The sequence below is a fragment of the Sylvia atricapilla genome, chromosome 8 (assembly GCF_009819655.1).
Source record: "Sylvia atricapilla isolate bSylAtr1 chromosome 8, bSylAtr1.pri, whole genome shotgun sequence".
NCBI lineage: Eukaryota > Metazoa > Chordata > Aves > Passeriformes > Sylviidae > Sylvia > Sylvia atricapilla.
This window is the reverse complement of record NC_089147.1, coordinates 2276213-2295347: the sequence shown is the minus strand read 5'-3', so window position 1 is coordinate 2295347 and position 19135 is coordinate 2276213. Positions and strand designations below refer to the sequence as shown.

The window sequence follows — 19135 nt, the reverse complement described above, 5'->3', positions numbered from 1 at the left end:
ACGAAGCAGGCTGAGGATGGAGACACTCAGGGAGCTCCTGAGGTGGCTGTCCAGGGATGGAATCCAGAGCTGATCTGATCAGGGAACTGTAGGAGGGAACAGGGATGTGTAAAAAGGGATTGTGGCTGGAAAGGGAAGTGAGGAAGCTGAGCTGGGCTAAAACCTCCCAGGAACGAGCAGTGAGGGCCAAGTGACAACTGGAGAGGGGACATCCCTGCGCAGAGGTGGCTTCCAGGGCTGGCAGCAGGAGAACAACCCATTTAAAGCAGGAATTAGGGCATGAAGGGGATTCTCTGTGGTGCCAGAGGAGGGATGGAAGGGAATCTCCATCATCCTCCAGACCTCTGGAGTAGTGGAGCTCCTGGGCTTTGTTTTCCCTGCTGGTGAAGTGTGTGTGGAAATGAAAGGATTATACCACAAATACAATCCTGTTTTTCTTTCCTGGTGTTAGGGAAAACCTAATGTTGCCTTGCTGAGAATTGCTTTGTATTTTTGAGGCCGTGAGGGGAGAGGAGATGTTTTTATCGTGTTCCTGGAGATGTTTGTGGCTACTGCAGCCAAGCAAAATGCCCAGAGGCTGAAGGAGAGCCACTCATGACTAGTACAGGATGCCATGCCCTTTTCCTCTGGAAGGAAGAGCTGAAAGACGCTGGAATTTTGTCATTTCTGACGGTCGTGCTCCCTCTCGTGGCTTTTAAGGATATAAAACCCCAGAAGTGTTTAGGGATGGCAGCTTCGGGAAATGTAGAGCTAAAAATCACTAAAAGAATAATTAACATTTTATCTTAACCTGAATTATTAGAGAGGGTCAAGAAGATTGGGGTCTTTTAAATGTCTTTTTAAATGTAATTCAGATGGCATCAGCTGGGAAGAGCTGGGGTTTTATGCTAAGAACACGTCTCATTTTTTACTATCCTTGTTAAATGAAAAAAGGAGGAGGTTCAGATTGAGTATTGGGAAATATTTCCTCGCTGAAAGGATGACCAGGCTTTGGGACAGCCCACAAGGGTGAAACCCCATCCCTGGAGGGATTTAAAAGCCCCGTGGATGTGACACTTGAGGGGACATGGATGGAACCGCTGGACTCAAGGGATCTGCGACAGCTTTTTCCAGCCTTAACAACTCCACGATTCCTTGAGATTGAAGGTTTCCCAGCGGGTATTTCAGTGCAGGCTGAGCACGAGGCTCGCTGCTGCAGCAATTCCTGCAGGTTTGGGAGGTTCCAAGGGGGAATCTTTGTGTGTTTGTTCCCTCCCCAGCGCTGGCGTGGGGCGCACGGGCACCTTCATCGTCATCGACGCCATCATCGACATGATGCACGCCGAGCAGAAGGTGGATGTGTTTGAATTCGTCTCCAGGATCCGCAACCAGCGGCCCCAGATGGTGCAGACTGATGTGAGTGCGCCTAAATCATCCCAAATCCCAGCTTTTTCCTGGCCAGGGAAGGAAGTTCTGCTGTATTCCCTCTCTGTTGTGCAGCCCGGCGTGTGTCCCGTGATGTTGGATGGCTGGAAAAAGGTCCAAGTTGCTTGGAGCAACCTGGGAATTAGTGGGATACATTTTATATATATATTAATGTATATATATATATATATATATTAGTGTGTATATATATTAGAATATATTTATATATATATATATTAGTGTATATATATATATTAGCATATTTTTTTATATATATATATACACACTAATATATATAAAATATTTGTGTCTGTATTAGTGGAACAGGATGAGTTTGAAGGTCCCTTCCAACCCAAATCCTTCTGGGATTCTCTAATTCAAAAGTGCACAAAGCCCAGTGAAGGCTGTGGGGTGAGGGAGAAGACCACTGTAAAACAGTGAATTTTTAGGAGTCATTTCCTGGTTTTGCTGCACACACGAGAGTGGAATGTCAGAGAATACGAGTGGAAATGTGAGCGAAACAGGAAAACTCTGGTTTAGCGTAATAATTTCTGATTATTATCATTATTTTCATAATTAGGAGATTGTCAGCAAACGGTGACAAGATAAGGAGCAGTGTTTTTGAACTGCCAGAGGGCAGGAATGGATGGGATATTGGGAAGGAATTGTTTGCTGGGAGGGTGGGGAGGAGCTGGGCTGGAATTCCCAGAGCAGCTGTGGCTGCCCCTGGATCCCTGGAATTGTCCAAGGCCAGGCTGGACATTGGGACTTGGAGCAGCCTGGGACAGTGGGAGGAGTCCCTGCCCATGGCAGGGGTGGCACTGGGTGGACTTTAAGGTCCTTTCAACCCAAACCATTCTGTGAATTTTAAATAATCCCAGAATTCCTCATTTCCCTCCCTTCATCTTCCTCTCTGTCCCTTACAGATGCAATATTCCTTCATTTACCAAGCCTTACTCGAGTACTACCTCTACGGGGACACGGAGCTGGATGTGTCATCCCTGGAAAAACACCTCCAGACTTCCCACAACGCTGCCCCAAACCTGGTCAAAATAGGGCTGGAAGAGGAATTTAAAGTAAGTCTGGAAATCTTGCCCATAGGGTTTCCAAGATGTAAACCAAGAGGATAAAAGTGTAACCTTAAAGGTGCACAGAAAAGGAGTTGTTGTTGTTTTATTTGGTGGTTGTTGTGAATGGGGCCTTGCTGAACATCCTGTTCCCTAAATTCAGATTCTGATCTAATTCCCTCATTCAGAGCTGTGTCATTTCGTGGCCTTTCCCTGAATGTTTTTTGCTTGTTTATAAAAGAAAAGCGGAGTGATTCTCTGGGTCCTGCTGCAGGTTGCCAGATCAGATAATGCTGGAAGAGGAAACTGGATTAGGTGTTCCTAATCTGCATCCCAGTGGGATTGTTAACTCCGAGGTGACTGACTGCAGGGAGAGCTGCAGGGAGTTCACAGGGCTGGTCCTGAATGTCCAGACTGTCAGGAGAAAAACCTCAAAAAACCCCAACAAACCACCCACCAAAAACAAACAAAAAACCACAAAAAAACACACACCACAAAAAGAAAAAGAAAAAAAAAAACCAAACCAAAACAAAAAAAACAACAAAAACACAAACAACAATAACAACAACAAAACAAACCCAAAAAACTCCATTTCTTATCAGTGGAGAAACCCCAGATGAAGAGAACCACACTGGCTCTGTGTGATTGTTGTTAAAATGACTTTACTTCTCTGAAGGAATAGTTGGAAATTTTTTTTATGATTTTCCTCATGGTAAAATATTTATTTTCTATGTAGCTTTAAAGTATTAATTGACATCTGGCTGTTAACTGGAGTCCTCCCTTTGCTTTAAAGGATTCATTTAACCAGGAATTGGGAACCGGGTGAAGAAAATGATGTAAAAATAAGTTCGTTGATAGAGCAACAAGTTCAAAAATGAACAGTATTGAGGAAATGGGATAATGTGAAGGAATTTTTGGCTGTGAGGGTGGGCAGGGCTGGCACAGGGTGCCCAGAGCAGCCCCTGGATCCCTGGCAGTGCCCAAGGCCAGGCTGGACACTGGGTTTGGAGCAGCCTGGGACAGTGGGAGGTGTCCCTGCCATGGCAGGGCTGACACTGGGTGGGATTTAAAACCCAACCCAAACCACTCTGGGATTCTGTGCCTTAATTTTTACAGCCAGGACATTGTGGCTGCAGGCTCCCTGTGGGTTTTTAGGCAGTAAAGTCACTGCAGAGCCCTGGTTGTGCAGGGTGTGCTGAGAGCCCCCACTCCTGCCCTGGCTGCTCACCCTCCTGTGTGCTTTCTGCAGAAGCTGACCAACGTCAGGATCATGAAGGAGAACATGAGGACTGGCAACCTTCCAGCCAACATGAAGAAAGCAAGAGTCATCCAGATCATCCCCTGTAAGAGCCCAGCTTCTCATCTCCAGAAAAAGTGCCATAAATCCCTGGCTGGGAGCACTCACTGGGTCTGTGATCCAGCTCAGCTCAGAACACAGCTCCCCTTACAAACTGCCATCTCTAAAAAATTCAGTGATTTGGGTATTACTAAGTCATGCTAAAATCTGTTACAGTCAGGGATTTTGAATTAAATAACTCAGCAGTTTCACCTTTTAAGCCACCCCTTTTCTGTGGGATTCCTCGCACCATCTGAGCAGCACTGTGATGTTTGTACCTGGAAATGAACATTTCAGACAAAAGATTTGGTGGGGTTTGTTCTTCCAGCTGGCAAAACTAAGACTGGACTCAAAATTCAGACTAGATTTTTTTTTCCAGACTCCAAACTAAGCCCAGATTTTTTTTTTTTTCCCTCCCCAGATGATTTTAACAGAGTGATTCTGTCTATGAAAAGAGGGCAGGAGTACACAGACTACATCAATGCTTCCTTCATAGACGTAAGTATACAACATTTTCAAGCATTTCCTTTTCAAATCAGAGATTTTGCTGGTGCTGATAGGTCTTTTTCAAGAGGGGCAATCAGCTTGGCTTGCATAGAACATGAGCTTTGTTTATGGGAGTTTCCAAATGCATTTCTTATCTGGTGCTTTTAAATTCAGTTTAAATGGTTGTGCGATTTAAACCTTGTTGATAGATTTATAAACCAAACCTTTTATTAAATTCCAACCACACAAATCAGCTGCACAACTGCCAGCCAGTGATTCCATTCTGTGGGCCAGGTTAACAGGTGTAAATATTTGCTTTTCTGAGAAACAGAAAAGTCAGTGCTGAGCACAGGGAAAAGCTGTCCCAGTGTTTGGCAAAGCCAGGCTTTACTTGGGCAGAGCTGGATGAATTCCAGGCTTTCTTCCCAGCTTCCTGCTGGAAACTGAGTAACATAGGGCTGTGTCTTGTTTTTGTTGAAATATGAGAATTAATCATGTCCTTAAGCAGTAAAACCACGTTAGTGACTCTGGATTCTGTACAGGTCACATCTACATGGAAATCAGGAAAGGCTGGATGTGGCCCTTGGTGTGTGATTAAGGAATTAAGGAAATTAAGGAAAGGCTGGATGAGGCCCTCAGTGCCTTGGCGTTGGGCCACAGGTTGGACTCTATGATCTCAGAGGTCTTTTCAATTTTTCATTGATTCAGTGAAATAAAACTGGACCTCAAAACTCGAGGAAGAAGTTAATTCTAGAGAAAAGCTGGGAGCTGCTGTTGTGGAAATCACCTTGTGAAATCTGGTGCTGCAGAATCTCATCCCCCTCAGGCATGACTGGGAAAATTCACCTGAGGATTGTTAATTTGGGGGAGATTTTAGAATCACAGAATCACTGAGTTGGAAAAGCTCTCTCAGATCACTGAGCCCAGTCGTCCCCCAGCACTGCCAAGGCCACCACTGCCCCGTGTCCCCAAGTGCCACCTCCACATGGAGTTTAAATCCCTCCAGGGATGGGGATTCCAACCCTGCCCTGGGCACTGACAAAACTTTCTGTGGGGAAATTTCCCCTAATACCCAACTTCAGCCTTCCCTGGGAGAGAAGCTCCCCCTGAAGCCGTGACATCTCTGTCCCCTGAGTGCTCCCGCTCTCTTCCCGCAGGGATATCGGCAGAAGGATTATTTCATTGCCACCCAGGGCCCCCTGCCTCACACGGTGGAGGATTTCTGGAGGATGGTGTGGGAGTGGAAGTGCCACACCATCGTGATGCTCACCGAGGTGCAGGAGAGGGAGCAGGTACGTGCCCACCCCGCAGCCCCACCTTCCCCTTCCCGCTGCTGCACAAAGGAGTTTTTTTGCCTAAAAATTCCAGCAGTCTGATTTTTTTTTATGGTTTTTCCTCAAACGAGCACTTGCTTCACTCTTTGGTGTGGGGCAGCGTTGCTGATTTTCCTGGAATTGTCAGGAAGCACAAAAAAAAACCTGCGGAATGTTGCGATTTTTGAAAACTTCCAGCTGGCATCAAGGGATGCCTGACACAGGACAGAGTTGTTGGGATTTGGGAACAAACTTTTGTGTAAGCTTTTATTCCATTTGTCCCAGTAAAAGCTCCCGTTGCTCATTCTGAGCCTATACTAGTTTGATTTAAATATGAGAATTAAGTCATTATTTGATTTAAATATGAAAATTAATGTCATTAATCAATGAAAGAGTCCTGTGCTGCAGCTTGAAAAATTCTGGCTTCAACAGGGGTGTTGTGAAAAGCTTTTTCTTGGTGATTTTGGGAGGTTTCTGACAACATTGCCTTGCTTTCAGGAATTCCATTTATTATTCTACTCTGTTTTCAAGCAGTATTTGCTATCTGGGCCTCCTGAGCCCTTTTCATGATGATGGTTTGTGTTCAAGAAACATTTTATCACCGTATTCTTAGCGTTTATAACGCGCTTATTATGCTGGATGTCACTTCTTACACCAGAGATTCATGACAATGTGGGTAAGTAGGGAAAAAAAAAAAAAAAGTCAAGGGATGTTTGGAATTCTGTGTTTTCTGCAGGAAAAATGCTGCCAGTACTGGCCGTCAGAGGGCTCTGTGACTCACGGAGAGATCACGGTGGAAATCAAGAGTGACAGCCTGATGGATGCCATCAGTGTGAGGGACTTCCTGGTTACATATAATCAGGTAATTCTTGAAAATTCTGGCTGGTTTTGGTTTGTTTTGTTTTGTTGGGGTTTTTTTGTTTTGTTTTGGTTTTTTTTCCCCCATCAGAAGGTATTTGCCAGTCTGGTTACGTATCTTAATTTCTGGGATTTCTGTCTGAACTTAAATGTGGTTAATCGAAAGCTGGCATTAAGAGGAAGTTTATATGAAATAATTTTGCTTCAAGTCTCTGAAAAATCTGATCGGTGAAACAGGTGGCTGCAAAATGGGGGGTGGGTTTTGGGGGGGTTTTTTAACTCTTTTGTTGTGGCTGTTATTCCTAGATTTTCCTGCCATCTCCCACATAGGTGTCAAAGAAAATTTGATTCAAGATTTTTTTCCCAGAATCCCAGACTAGTTTGGGTTGGAAGCGACCTTAAAACTCATCTCATTCCACCTCCTGCCATGGGCAGGGACACTTCCCCCTATCCCAGCTTTTTCCAACCTGGCCTTGGACACTTGCAGTGTATCCTAAATCCTTCCCAGAGGAAACAGCAGTGCAAACCAAAGGAAAATTATAGAGGGAAATGATCAGTGGGTGGGGGATATAGAAACAGACCTGCCAGGATAGAATCATGGAATATTACTGGAAATCAGATCACCAAGGTCCTTAAGATGTTACGGACCAGGTTGCAAACGCAGAATTGCTGCTGCAGATGTTGCAGGCAGGAGTTGTGTTCTCACTTGGGAGTAACAGGTGGCTGATTGTGTTTTCCTGCTGGCAGAGCAACCAGGAGAAGCAGAGCAGGCTGGTCAGGCAGTTCCACTTCCACGGGTGGCCGGAGATCGGGATTCCAGCCGAAGGGAAGGGCATGATCGACCTCATCGCGGCTGTGCAGAAGCAGCAGCAGCAGACAGGGAACCACCCCATCACTGTGCACTGCAGGTGAGCCCCCTCTGCCCCTCAGCCTGCCTCTGCTGATGCCTTGGGAAGGCTGAGCTGGAACAGAGACTGCACAGAGCTGGAGAATAAGTTAGAGATTGATTGAAAGGCCTCCAGGATCCACCTTGGGCAGGACAAGAGCCTGGCCAGGGCTACACCCAAGGTGATCACAAAATGGTCACAAAATGGTCACAAAATGGACAAACCATCACAAGATCTCACATTTTTATAAGTTTTGGTCCATTATTTGAGTTGAATTGTCCCATTCCAGCCCCAGGCTGTGAGGTCCCATCCTTCTTGTCCCTCCCTCCAGCCCACCCTTGTTTGTGCTTTGGGGCTGAAAGTTGTCCTTGGTGTGCAGCAGGAGAAGGATTTGTTTTGTGTCCCTGCTGTGTGCAGAGCTGAGTGACACTGACTGTGAGCTCAGAACTACATCCCTGCGCAGCACAGAATGTGCAAATACGAAAGCTAAAGCTTAAGGCATCACTTCTGTGCCCCTGTTATTCCTCTGTGCCCATTCTCGTGCCAAACAAAGGCGTTTTCATTGCAGTGCTGGAGCGGGGAGAACGGGAACCTTCATAGCCCTGAGCAACATCCTGGAGAGGGTCAAGGCCGAGGGGCTCCTGGACGTGTTCCAAGCTGTGAAGAGCTTGAGGCTGCAGAGGCCACACATGGTGCAAACACTGGTATGGGATTTTACCATGGAAGGGTGTAGATATTCTTGGGAGAGGAGGATAAAGGGGTTTTGTGCAGGTTGGTGTAAGGGATGTGTGTGTATAAGGCATGATCAGGGTTTTACAGGGGTTTTTAGAGCATGTCTAAAAATACAGCTTGGTTAAATATTCTGTCTTTTAGGAACCTGGGGTAGCTAAACTAAACATACTTTGAGTGTTGCAGGTGATGAAATGTATAAAGTAAATGGTTTTCAAGCTATTTATCAGTTCTTCTTTCTTACTTGAAAATGTCTGGGTGTAAATTGGAATCATGGAATGGTTTGGGTTGGAAGGGACCTTAAAGTTTATCCCATTCCCACTCCTGCCATGGGCAGGGACACTTTCCACTGTCCCAGGCTCCAACTTGGCCTTGGACACTCACAGGGATGTGGAAATCCTTGGAAATGTCTCTGACTTGTTTAAAGTCTTACAAGTTTTCCTTCAAGTCATCTACAACTATTTGAAGCTTAGTCCAGATGCTTTTCCCTAAAGAGTAAGCATAAAAAAGTTTTTTGAGATTTTTCTTAACTTGAAAATATGTGAAAATATTTTTGTTTTCCATACTAGCTTCCAGTCAGCAATCTGAAACCCTTTAGAAACAATTGCCTCCAACCCTTTTTCAAGGGAGATGTTTTTTTCCATCCCATGGAGAGGGAGAAAGGGGATGAAGAAATGGAATTAGATTAGCCCCTGGATCCCTGGCAGTGCCCAAGGCCAGGCTGGACACTGGATTTGGAGCAGCCTGGGACAGTGGGAGGTGTCCCTGCCATGGCAGAGGTGGCACTGGGTGGGATTTAAGGTCCTTTCCAACCCAACTCTCCTGGGATTTTATGATTCCCTGATTATCCCTGGGCAGTGCTCAGGAGTTTCTGCTGTGAGCAGCTGGGTTTAAATCAAAAGCTAGGCCTAAGGACTGATTCAGTTTAAGAACCATTCTGAAAAAGCTCAGGAAATAATTTGAACCAAAGAGCAACCAACAGCCCAACCAAAGAAGAAAAACGAACCATTGTTTTTGTTTAAAATAATAAACAGAAATCAGATCAGAGCACTCCTCAGCTACTGGTCCCAGTTAGGACACATTGAATTTATCACTGGGATTTGCAGAATTCAGATTTTCTGAAGTGGAACCAAAACCACATTTTGATCTCTTTTCCTTGTTTTCCAGGAACAGTATGAATTCTGCTACAGAGTGGTACAAGATTTCATCGACATCTTTTCAGATTATGCTAATTTCAAATGAGAATTCTGCCTTATTTTTTAATTTGTCTGTATAAATAGTTGTATATTATGTTAATTTATTCCGTGTCACTTGGATTGTTGACTGAACTGTAAATATAATGTTGTGCTGGCTCTAAAAGTTGCATTTGCTGTATAAAGTTGTTTCTTAAATATAAATATCTTCTGAAGCAAAGTATAATGTTCCTATACTGTATAGCACTGTAAGATGGGATAGAAATCTTTATTCTAAATAACAAAAAAATTAATTCTTGGAGTTTTTTTTTTTCCTTTGAATTCCCATAAATATTTATCAACAATGTTATCTCCCAATTATTGAATTTTTTGACAGTGATTTACAGGTCATCCTAAAAAACCTGAATTTTGGTTCACATGTTTAAATATGTTTTGTTCACCAGGAAAATAGGTATTTATTTTTCCAGGCTGTTTTAAGGAGCCTTCAGCTTTTGAGTCTTACTGTCCATAGGATAAAATCAGTAGAAATACAGGTTTGAATTTTTGAATTAGCAGAAATTTCAAAGCCCTGTTAATTTGGGGTTTTTTTCCCCAAGTATTGTTTAAATCAACTTAGGCAATAATGTGATTTTTAGAATATTTTGCATATTTGGAAAGTATATTTTGCAGTGCCCAAACTTGTCTACTTGAATAGAAAGGCCAGAAATGGAATTAAAAGCTTCTCTTCTCTATTGACACCTGCATAATTTCCCACTTCTTTGAAATAAGAGATGAACTCTTATTCTTTGATTTGACTCAGCAGGATAATGAAGAGGTTAAAAATTGGAAAAACCATTTTGTGAACAGTTTAATGCCAGAAACATTGAGTATTGTGGCAAAAGTTTCTCCAGGTTCTTACCCTCCCAGAACTGTTATCAAAAAAGGACTTTCCATATGGGGTTTGGGGTTGTGTACAGAGATAAATTTTTACTGAAAGTACTACTGAGAAATAGAATTGGTGACAGAAAATATACAAGATTTTCTTACAGCCCTGACTGACCAGGGACTGGAAAATCCCCAGAGTCACAGGACACCCAAATATTGAATAATTAATTACCAAATTTATCTTTCCCACTCTTCCAAAAGCATCTCTGACTTAATGAGCACAAAGGGGTGAATCTGTAATTAATTACACAACAAATATGCAACAGTTCTGTCTCGTCCAGCTGGGCTTTGGCCACGCAACATCAAAGCCTTATTTAAAACAAGCAGCTTCAACTGAGCTTTTCCCTGCTCTTCTTGCACTATTTTATCCCATTCCAGTATAATCTCACTGCACCTTGGAGCAATGCAAAGGGCCAGGAAGGTGTTCCCAGGTCTCCTTCCATTCCCTCCTGGCTGGGAAAGGTTTGGGGTGGGAATTCCTGAGCACCCAATTCCCACAGTGCCATTGGCTGTTCTTGTCTTCCCATTGCTGCACTCTCCTGTATTTATTTGTACAGTGAATTATGCACTTGAAAAACGAGATTGTTTAAAGACTAAACCTCGCTGCTGAGTCTCTGTGAGAAGAAACCCTCAAGCCACAGGGTTGGGTAGTGGAAGTGGAGCATGTTCCTGAAATTACATCCAAATCAGAAGAGCCAGAATAAATTCAGCCTGGAAATGATACAATGGGGGGTTCAGTCTGATTTATAGCACAGGGAGAGACTCCCAGAGATTGGAGAATAACACAAAAGAATTCCCATTTTCTCATCCCGATGTCAGGATCTTTCTGACCATTTAGCCCACATTCGAATCATAATTTGTCAGATTTTTGGGTCCTTGAGGTAAAAACTTGGGGTGATTTGTCCCTGAAGTCAGTCTCAGTGCAAAGAGACCCCAAGAGGTTGGAGAATAATGCAAAGGAATTCCCATTTTCTGATCCTGATTTCAGGATCTTTCCAAACATTTAGCCAGCATTTGAATAATAATAATAATAGTAATAATAATAATAATTTGTCTGTTGGGCAGATTTTGTGAATCCTTGAAGTAAAAAATGGGATTGAGTTGTCTCATGAGGTCAGTCTCAATGCAGGGAGACTCTGAAAGGTTGGAAAACAATGCAAAGGAATTCCCATTTTCTGATCCTGATGTCAGGATCTTTCCAACCATTTGGGGCCATTTGAATAATAATAGTAATAATAATGATATGAATAATAATTTGTCTAGTGGGCAGATTCGTGGGTCCCTGTGGTAAAAACTGGGGTTGTCTCCCAAAGTCAGTCTCAGTGCAGGGAGCTTGGAAAATGAAGGAATTCCCAAGTTACGATCCTGATGTCAGGATCTTTCTGACCATTTAGGCAGCGTTTGAACAATAATAATTTGTGTGTTGGGCAGATGCTGGGCTCCCTGAGGTCAAACCTCGGGTTGGACTGTCCGTGAGGTCAATCTCAGTGCAGCAGTGCTGAGGTGTGAGGGTGTGGGGCTCCCACATTCCCCCAGGAGCTGCAGCACAACTCCAGCTGCCCACAGGGTTCACTAAAGGATGGACTCACAAGCAGGAGTAGGATGGAGTTCAGATGGAACACCAAATCCTCGGTGGCTACTCGGATTTTGGTTGATTACCAGATTGAGACATCGAGGAGGAAAGAGAAATGCCTGAAATACAATTCAGAGTTGACGACTGTAGCTCCATCAAGGTTTTTGGTGGAATTTGAAGAGCTCCCTTGGCAGTTGTTGCTCAGTGGCTGGAGCTCTGGGGAGTGTCTTGGTGGATCGGAATTTTCCTTTGGCTCTCCGTCCGTTGCGTGGAATTCCTTTAAAAGGCCAAATAGTTGGATTGGAAGTGTCCTTCTGATCTGTCTGTGGTTTTGGTCACTGTGTGACTTGGACTGTTCATGTGTTCAGAAGGTCCCAGCTCAGCTCAGCATTGAAGCGTTCGCTTCCCAACATCCTCACCCCAAAATCCATGGAATGCCGTGGATTCCCCGTTCCCAAAGCAACCCCGTAAAAGCGCTTGGCTGACTTGGGCCTTAATGAAGAATGCATACTGTAATTAGCTGTGTTTTTTAGGCTATTTTTATGTATTTTTTAAACTTTTAAAATGAGCCTGACCACCCCGTGTTCAGTCTTAAGAAATGTTTGCGTTTCCCTCGTCCCATTTTTCATGTAAAGTTACTGGAACTTTTCTGTATAACCAAAATGTATTTAATTTGTCAAATCTTTATAATATATATATATATGTACGTATGTATGATACAGTTTCAGCTCTTATTATTTTCTTTTCTTACGTTTCTAATTTGATCTTGCTGTGTTTTTAATGCCGGTGAATGTGGCTGAATTATTTGTATATGCAAATTGCAAGATCTAATACATTCTGATGCAAGAACAAAGCTTCCTTTTTATTCTCCACCTGCATTATTTCCTTTAAATCTTTTAATTTCATTCCTGTGTTGTGTGTTCATTTGAATTAAGCATTCTTAAAAGAGTTGAAATCCATTATCTAGATAAGTAGTTTTTCAGTGCTTATCTGCAGCTGTTTGGGAGTAAAATTCTGATTTATTCTGGGACTGAACATTGTGCATATAAAGGATGTAGAAACTCATGGAAGCAGTTGGAATCCAGGTCTTCCCAAACTGTCTGGATAACTAAGATCTGATGAAATAAGTAGAGTAAAATTAAGTAAATATAATGAAATAATCCTGTGGTAAACTGTGGTGTCATACCAAGATAAAAATAGGATCTAAACTTCCAGCTGTGTCACCAATCATCAACTGAATGTTCACTCTAATTAACAGCAATTTCTTAATCCATTTTGACAAGTTTTGCATTGAGCATCTTGCTGGAATTAACCAAGAAGGCCATACTATTGTAACAAGTGTTGGAGGTTTGTGTAAAGCAGGAGTAACTGCTCAGGGGTTACACCCAAATTTCAAATTAAATAGGATTTAATGAAGCCTGATTTCTGTTTGACCCCCTTCTCTCTTTGCCCTGGTCCACCCCAAACTTCCCATTTGGAAGATGCCTCTTCAGGGTGGGTAATTTTAGGTTTTTTTCCCACAGTTGTTGGGAAGAACTTTTCTACATCTCCTTCCTGGGCACTGCTCTAATATTTGCAAGGTGAGGGGAAAGGGCCTCAAATTGCACCAGCGGAGGTTTGGAAATTAAAATTTCTTCATGGGAAGGGTTTGAAAGCATTGGGAAAATGCCTGGGGCAGTGGTGGAGTCCCCATCCTTGGGGACAAGTTCAAAAAATGTGTGGATGTGGCATTGAGGACACAGGTTGGTGGTGAACTGGTTGATGGTTGGATTCAATGATCTTTTCCAAACTTAACAAGCCTCTGATTCTAATTTGCCATTGTATGTACAAGCTGGTTTTGTGTTTTTTTTTTTTTAATTATTCCAGAGGAGGCGATAAAATATTTTGTGTGATTTGGTCATGTACTTCCATGAGACCACTGGAAGGTAACTGTATGTGAGAATGGGCAGGTGCCTTGGCGTGGTCTCAGAAAACCACAAGAAGAATCTCAAATATTTATCAGTTATTAATTAATTGTCGGTTAATTTACATAAATATTGATAATTGTAATTGTTGATCACACAGCAAACATGGCGATTTCTATACTCTATTGGTGATAGAGTTGTTTTTTTCCTACATTTAAGCATTACAAAAAGAGACCATAGAGACCTCCTGGTTCCTTATCTGGTTTCTGTTTATAGAAAAGCAACTTTTAGAAAAAAAATACACTTTAATTGTTAACTGTCCATGAAATATATTTATTTTACTGGGATATTTAAACAGTATAAACTAAGGCAGATCAAAGAGGTGTTTGCTCTGCACAAATGTCAAGCTCTGTTTTGCCTGATGCAGAAATTGTTGAATTGAGAATTTTCCGGGCCACTGAACTTCCCGGGGAGTGTTCTTCATCTGAGGAATTAAAGGATTAGGATGTAATTTAGATCTCTTGGTGAGAGCTTCCTTCTAATGACTTTTACCCATTCTCTGTGCTGCTCTGCACAGAGGAGGGGAATTACTCAGTCATTAATCGAGTTGACACCTTGCCAGGGAAGTTCTTTGCGCAAAGAATCCTTTCCTCCTTTCACCTGTTTCCATTGCACAAGAAACCACCCCAGCGTTTTCCTGAATTTTCCTGAACTCCAGCTGTCCCTAAACACAAAACAAAACATCCAGGCTGGGACATCTCACCAGCTGGGTGGACAAAAACCAAGGAAAACTCTCCCAGGTGGGAAGAGCTTGAGGAGGAATTATTGAGCGTGGTATTTTCTAGTTGAGATTTTTATAAAAACTTTGTCCTTCCAAAACCTGAAGGGAGCCTACAGTAAAGATGGAGAGGGACTGTTAATGAGAGCATGGAGTGCCAGAGGCGGGGCTGGATGGGATTTTGGGCAGGAATCCACTCTGGAGTGACCCCAGCCAGGACCCCGTGTCCAGCCCTGGGGTCCCCAGCACGGGGAGGAGCTGGAGCTGTTGGAATGAATCCAGAGCAGGAACCAGAATGATCAGTGGGATGGAGGAAAGGCTTGGGAGAGCTGGGATGGTTCAGACTGGGGATGAGAAGTTTTGGGGTGACCTCACTGTGACCTCACAGAGCCTAAAGGGGCTCCAGGAGAGCTGGAGGACAAGGACAAGGGATGGAGGGACAGGACACAGGGAATGGCTTCCACTGCCAGAGGGCAGGGCTGGATGGGATATTTGGGCAGGAATTGTTCCCTGGCAGGGTGGGCAGGGCTGGCACAGGGTGCCCAGAGCAGCCCCTGGATCCCTGGAGGTGTCCAAGGCCAGGCTGGACATTGGAGTTGGAGCAGCCTGGGACAGTGGGAGGTGGAACTGGGTGATTTTTAAGGTCCCTTCCCACCCAAACCCTTCCATGATTTTATGATTCTGTGGCAGCCCATGGATCAAGCAGAAGCTGTTTCCAAGGAAGCAGCCTGTGGAACTGCTCTCCTCCCTTGTTGGTAAAAATGTATGGAAATTCTGTACTCTAGAATTTGGTGATTTGCTGAATCCGGGGGAATCTCACCCCAGTCCCAATAAAATGTACAAATTTCTATCTCAGCTCTGCAAAAGGACTGGCTGGGAAGTGCAAAATCCCTCTTGTGGTCAACTTCAGGAGTAAAAGTCTGATAGCAAAATCTCCTGGATTAAGGATTTGATTCCCAGATTGGGCAGAGGGTGGGATTGTCAGGGCCAGGAGTTGGATTCCATCATCCTCAGGGTGGTTTTGTAATCTTTTGGAATTGGCAAGTCTGTTACACAGACCCAGAACACACTGCAAAGTTTTAATTTGCATTTTAAACCTGACACATTTCACCGGGCCATTGTGACTTTTGCTTCCCAGTCATCTTCCGTCGCTTTGAAGGACAATTAGAAAGCTCCTTTTCCAGAATAATTTGGATTCCTTGAACAGAGATTTAAATTAAAAATATCAGTGTGTCCATCATATTAAAAAGTTTTTCCCTTCGTAGTTTATGTTCTTTCACCATTTAAGGTAAATTAATTGTTTCCAGTAATTGATTTTTGTTTGTTAACTGTGGATAGATAAAATTTGAGAACATCCCATTTGATCCTAAATTTATCCGGATTCCTCCCACATAAAATCCTTTGTCAAAATGAATTTCTGTGCATGAATTGAAGCACTTCAAAAATCCTGGGTAAAATGATGTGTCAGTGTAATAGTCTGGGATTTTAAGAGAGAAATTTGTGGCAAAAGTTTTAATTTTCAGGGTTAATCATATGACTTCTTATCTCTGGACTTGGTTTTACATGATGTGAATAGCTTGAATATTTATTTACTTTTTACTTTATGAAAGCCCTAATTTAGGGAAAGCTTTAACCAGAATTTGTGCTTTTTGACAGAACAAATGTGAGACACTCAGCTTCATTCAGTGCTTCCAAACCACCTGTCCAGACACTTGAATAAATAATTTTGTATGAGGATCTTCATGTGATAAATTAAAAAATGCAGATTTTTTTAACTCACTATCAAGGAGTTCCAAGCACTGATTTCATTTTTCTCCTCATTTTTGACAGTTTTACTTCATGGTGTATTCAGGTGTATTTGTCTAAATTAAATGTTCCCAAATTAACCTACCAGCAAATTTAAGCCTTGAGGAAAATGTCTTTTTTTTTTTTTTTTTTTTTTCCCCTCCTGTAAATCAACTTTGGCAAATATTTGTACAGATGCTGCTTCAGAGAACACAGCTGCTTGTGGAGCCAGATTGAAAACCTTTGTTACAATTTGTGTTTTCCTCTAAATATTGCTGTGTTTGCAAGGACACATCACAAAGGCTGTGACACTGCTGTAAATCAGGCCAGAAAATACAATTATTGCCACAGTGCAGGTGTATTTATTTATTTGTGCTGTTTGATCACATGTGGGCTGGCAGAGACTGCAACAAATTCAATTTCAGAGAGTTTCTCTGCTGTAAATTGTTTGCTTTGGATACATCGTTCAGGACTCCCAGGAAGGATTTTTAAATACTTGGTAATTAGCAATGATACCCAATTAGATACCAAATAGAATCCTGATCTTGGTGTGGTTTACATCTAAATTAGAGATTGTCCAGTAGCATACAGCTATTGTAGAATAATAATAATAATAATAATAATAATAATAATAATAATAATAGCAACTAATAATTTGAACTAAAGGCCCACCAAAGCTTATGAAATAGACTTCAAAGTCATTTAATTGAAAAGAAATATTTAAAAAGCTGCTTACATCTCACTGTATCACATCTAAAGCCATCACACCACATAAAATAGCCTTTGAGGCAAGCTAGATAATAAAATAGGAGTAAAATAAAAAGCTCTGCTTTGTAAAAGATCTGAATGGTAGAATTTTATCCCCCAAAGCACAAAAGGCTGGATGACCTTGTCCTGTATCCCTTCCCCAAGCATCAAACTTGGAATGAAGGTCACATTTTATATCTCAATACTACATTGTTGTTATTGTTGGTGTTATTATTATTATTATTATTATTCTGTCTTCAAAAACAGAGCAACACAGTGTTCATGTTGATTCTTGGCCTCATGGATCCTGAAATTCAAGTCTCAGTAACAAATTCCTGTTCGGGAGCAGAGATGGGGATCAGTTTTATATCTAAATGAAGGTAATTTGCTGATTAAAATGGACTTAAAATACTAATTTAACTTTTCCTGCTGCTCACCCTCTCCTATCCTTGCTCCCTTGATTTTTCTCCCCCTTTCTGTTGTGCTTAACATGGTTTTTGTGGCTAGTGATATTTTAATCTGATTAAACACAGATGTTTAGATCACTTTAAAAAGCCTAAGTGAAGCTGAATTGATATAAAGGTGCTTTTTGCTGATCTGAGGAGGTGCAAATTTGGGACCACTGAGCCCCCTGCAAATCCCCCTCCCTCAGAGAGGGGCTCCATCAGCCTGGACAGCTTCAGGTTTGGGAACATGTTCAGGTTTAGATTCAGATACAGGTACAGGTGTAGGCTCAGATACAGGCACAGGTTCAGATACAGATCTAGATAAAGGTCAGGTACAGGTATACAGGTGCTGTTATGGGTCCAGATCCAGGTACAGGTGTAGGCAGAGGTTCATGTACAGATTCAGGCACAGGTACAGCACAGTTCAGGTACAGATATAAGCACAGGTTTGTGTGCTGGTTCATGCACAGGTTCAGATCCAGGCACAAGTTGAGATTCAGGTACAGGTTCAGGTGTCATCAGAGGCACAGGTTCAGGCACAGGTATGTAGAGGTTCATGTACGGATACAGGCAGAGGTGCAAGCACAGGCTTGGCCACAGGTACAAGTTCAGGAAAAGGTTCAGGATGCGGCACAGGTACAGATCCAGGTCCAGTTCAGGCTGAGGCACAGGTACAAGCATAGGTTCGGTCACAGGTACAGATCCAGGTTCAGAATGGGGCACAGGATCAGGACGGGACACACGTTCAAGTACAGGTTCAGGACCGGGCACAGGTACAGATCCGGGCCCAGGTTCAGCCTGAGGCACAAGCACAGGTTCAGGCTGGGGCACAGGCACAAGCACAGGTTCAGGATCGGGCACAGGCACAAGCACAAGTTCAGGCTGGGGCACAGGCACAAGCACAGGTTCAGGCTGGGGCACAGGCACAAGCACAGGTTCAGGATCGGGCACAGGCACAAGCACAAGTTCAGGCTGGGGCACAGGCACAAGCACAGGTTCAGCCTGGGGCACAGGCACAAGCACAGGTTCAGGATCGGGCACAGGTACAGATCCGGGTCCGGGTCCAGGCTCAGGCTCAGGCTGGGGCACAGGTACAGGCACAGGTTCAGGACCGGGCACAGGTAGAGATCTGGGTCCAGGTTCAGGAGGGGCACAGGTACAGATCCGGGCCCAGGTTCAGGACCGGGCCCAGGTACAGATCCGGGCCCAGGCTCAGGCTGGGGCACAGGCTGAGGCAGAGGCAGAGGCACAGGCACAGAGGCACAGGCACAGGGGCACAGGCACAGGGGCACAGGCACAGGGGCACAGGCACAGGGGCACAGGCACAGGGGCACAGGCACAGGCACAGAGGCACCGGCACAGGCACCGGCACAGGCACCGGCACAGGCACCGGCACAGGCACCGGCACAGGCACAGGGGCACAGAGGCACAGAGGCACAGGCAGAGGCACAGGGGCACAGAGGCACAGGCACAGGGGCACAGAGGCACAGGCACAGGCACAGAGGCAGAGGCACAGGCAGAGGCACAGGCACAGGCAGAGGCACAGGCAGAGGCAGGGGCACAGAGGCACGGGCACAGAGGCAGAGGCAGAGGCACAGGCACAGAGGCACAGGCACAGAGGCACAGGCAGGGGCACAGGGGCACAGGCACAGAGGCACAGGCAGAGGTTCGCTGCCCGATGCCGGTCGGCGCCGTCCCGCCGTGA

At 43.9% G+C, this 19135-nt stretch overlaps 1 protein-coding gene and 1 long non-coding RNA gene across 3 annotated transcripts in view; both read left to right on the top strand.

The window, feature by feature from the left end:
- PTPRE (protein tyrosine phosphatase receptor type E) overlaps nt 1-12623 on the top strand; it is a 33206-nt gene extending 20583 nt beyond the window's left edge. For both annotated transcript variants that reach the window (XM_066323417.1, XM_066323418.1), the window contains 9 exons: nt 1260-1395; nt 2331-2480; nt 3721-3814; nt 4229-4305; nt 5451-5585; nt 6343-6468; nt 7212-7372; nt 7920-8055; nt 9248-12623. In XM_066323417.1, coding sequence (XP_066179514.1) covers nt 1260-1395; nt 2331-2480; nt 3721-3814; nt 4229-4305; nt 5451-5585; nt 6343-6468; nt 7212-7372; nt 7920-8055; nt 9248-9322 — 1090 coding nt within the window. In that variant the 3' untranslated portion in view covers nt 9323-12623. The remainder of the gene's footprint in view (nt 1-1259; nt 1396-2330; nt 2481-3720; nt 3815-4228; nt 4306-5450; nt 5586-6342; nt 6469-7211; nt 7373-7919; nt 8056-9247) is intronic.
- Nucleotides 1-19135, top strand: part of LOC136363946 (uncharacterized) — a 151515-nt gene that overhangs the window by 22736 nt on the left and 109644 nt on the right. The window lies entirely within an intron of this gene.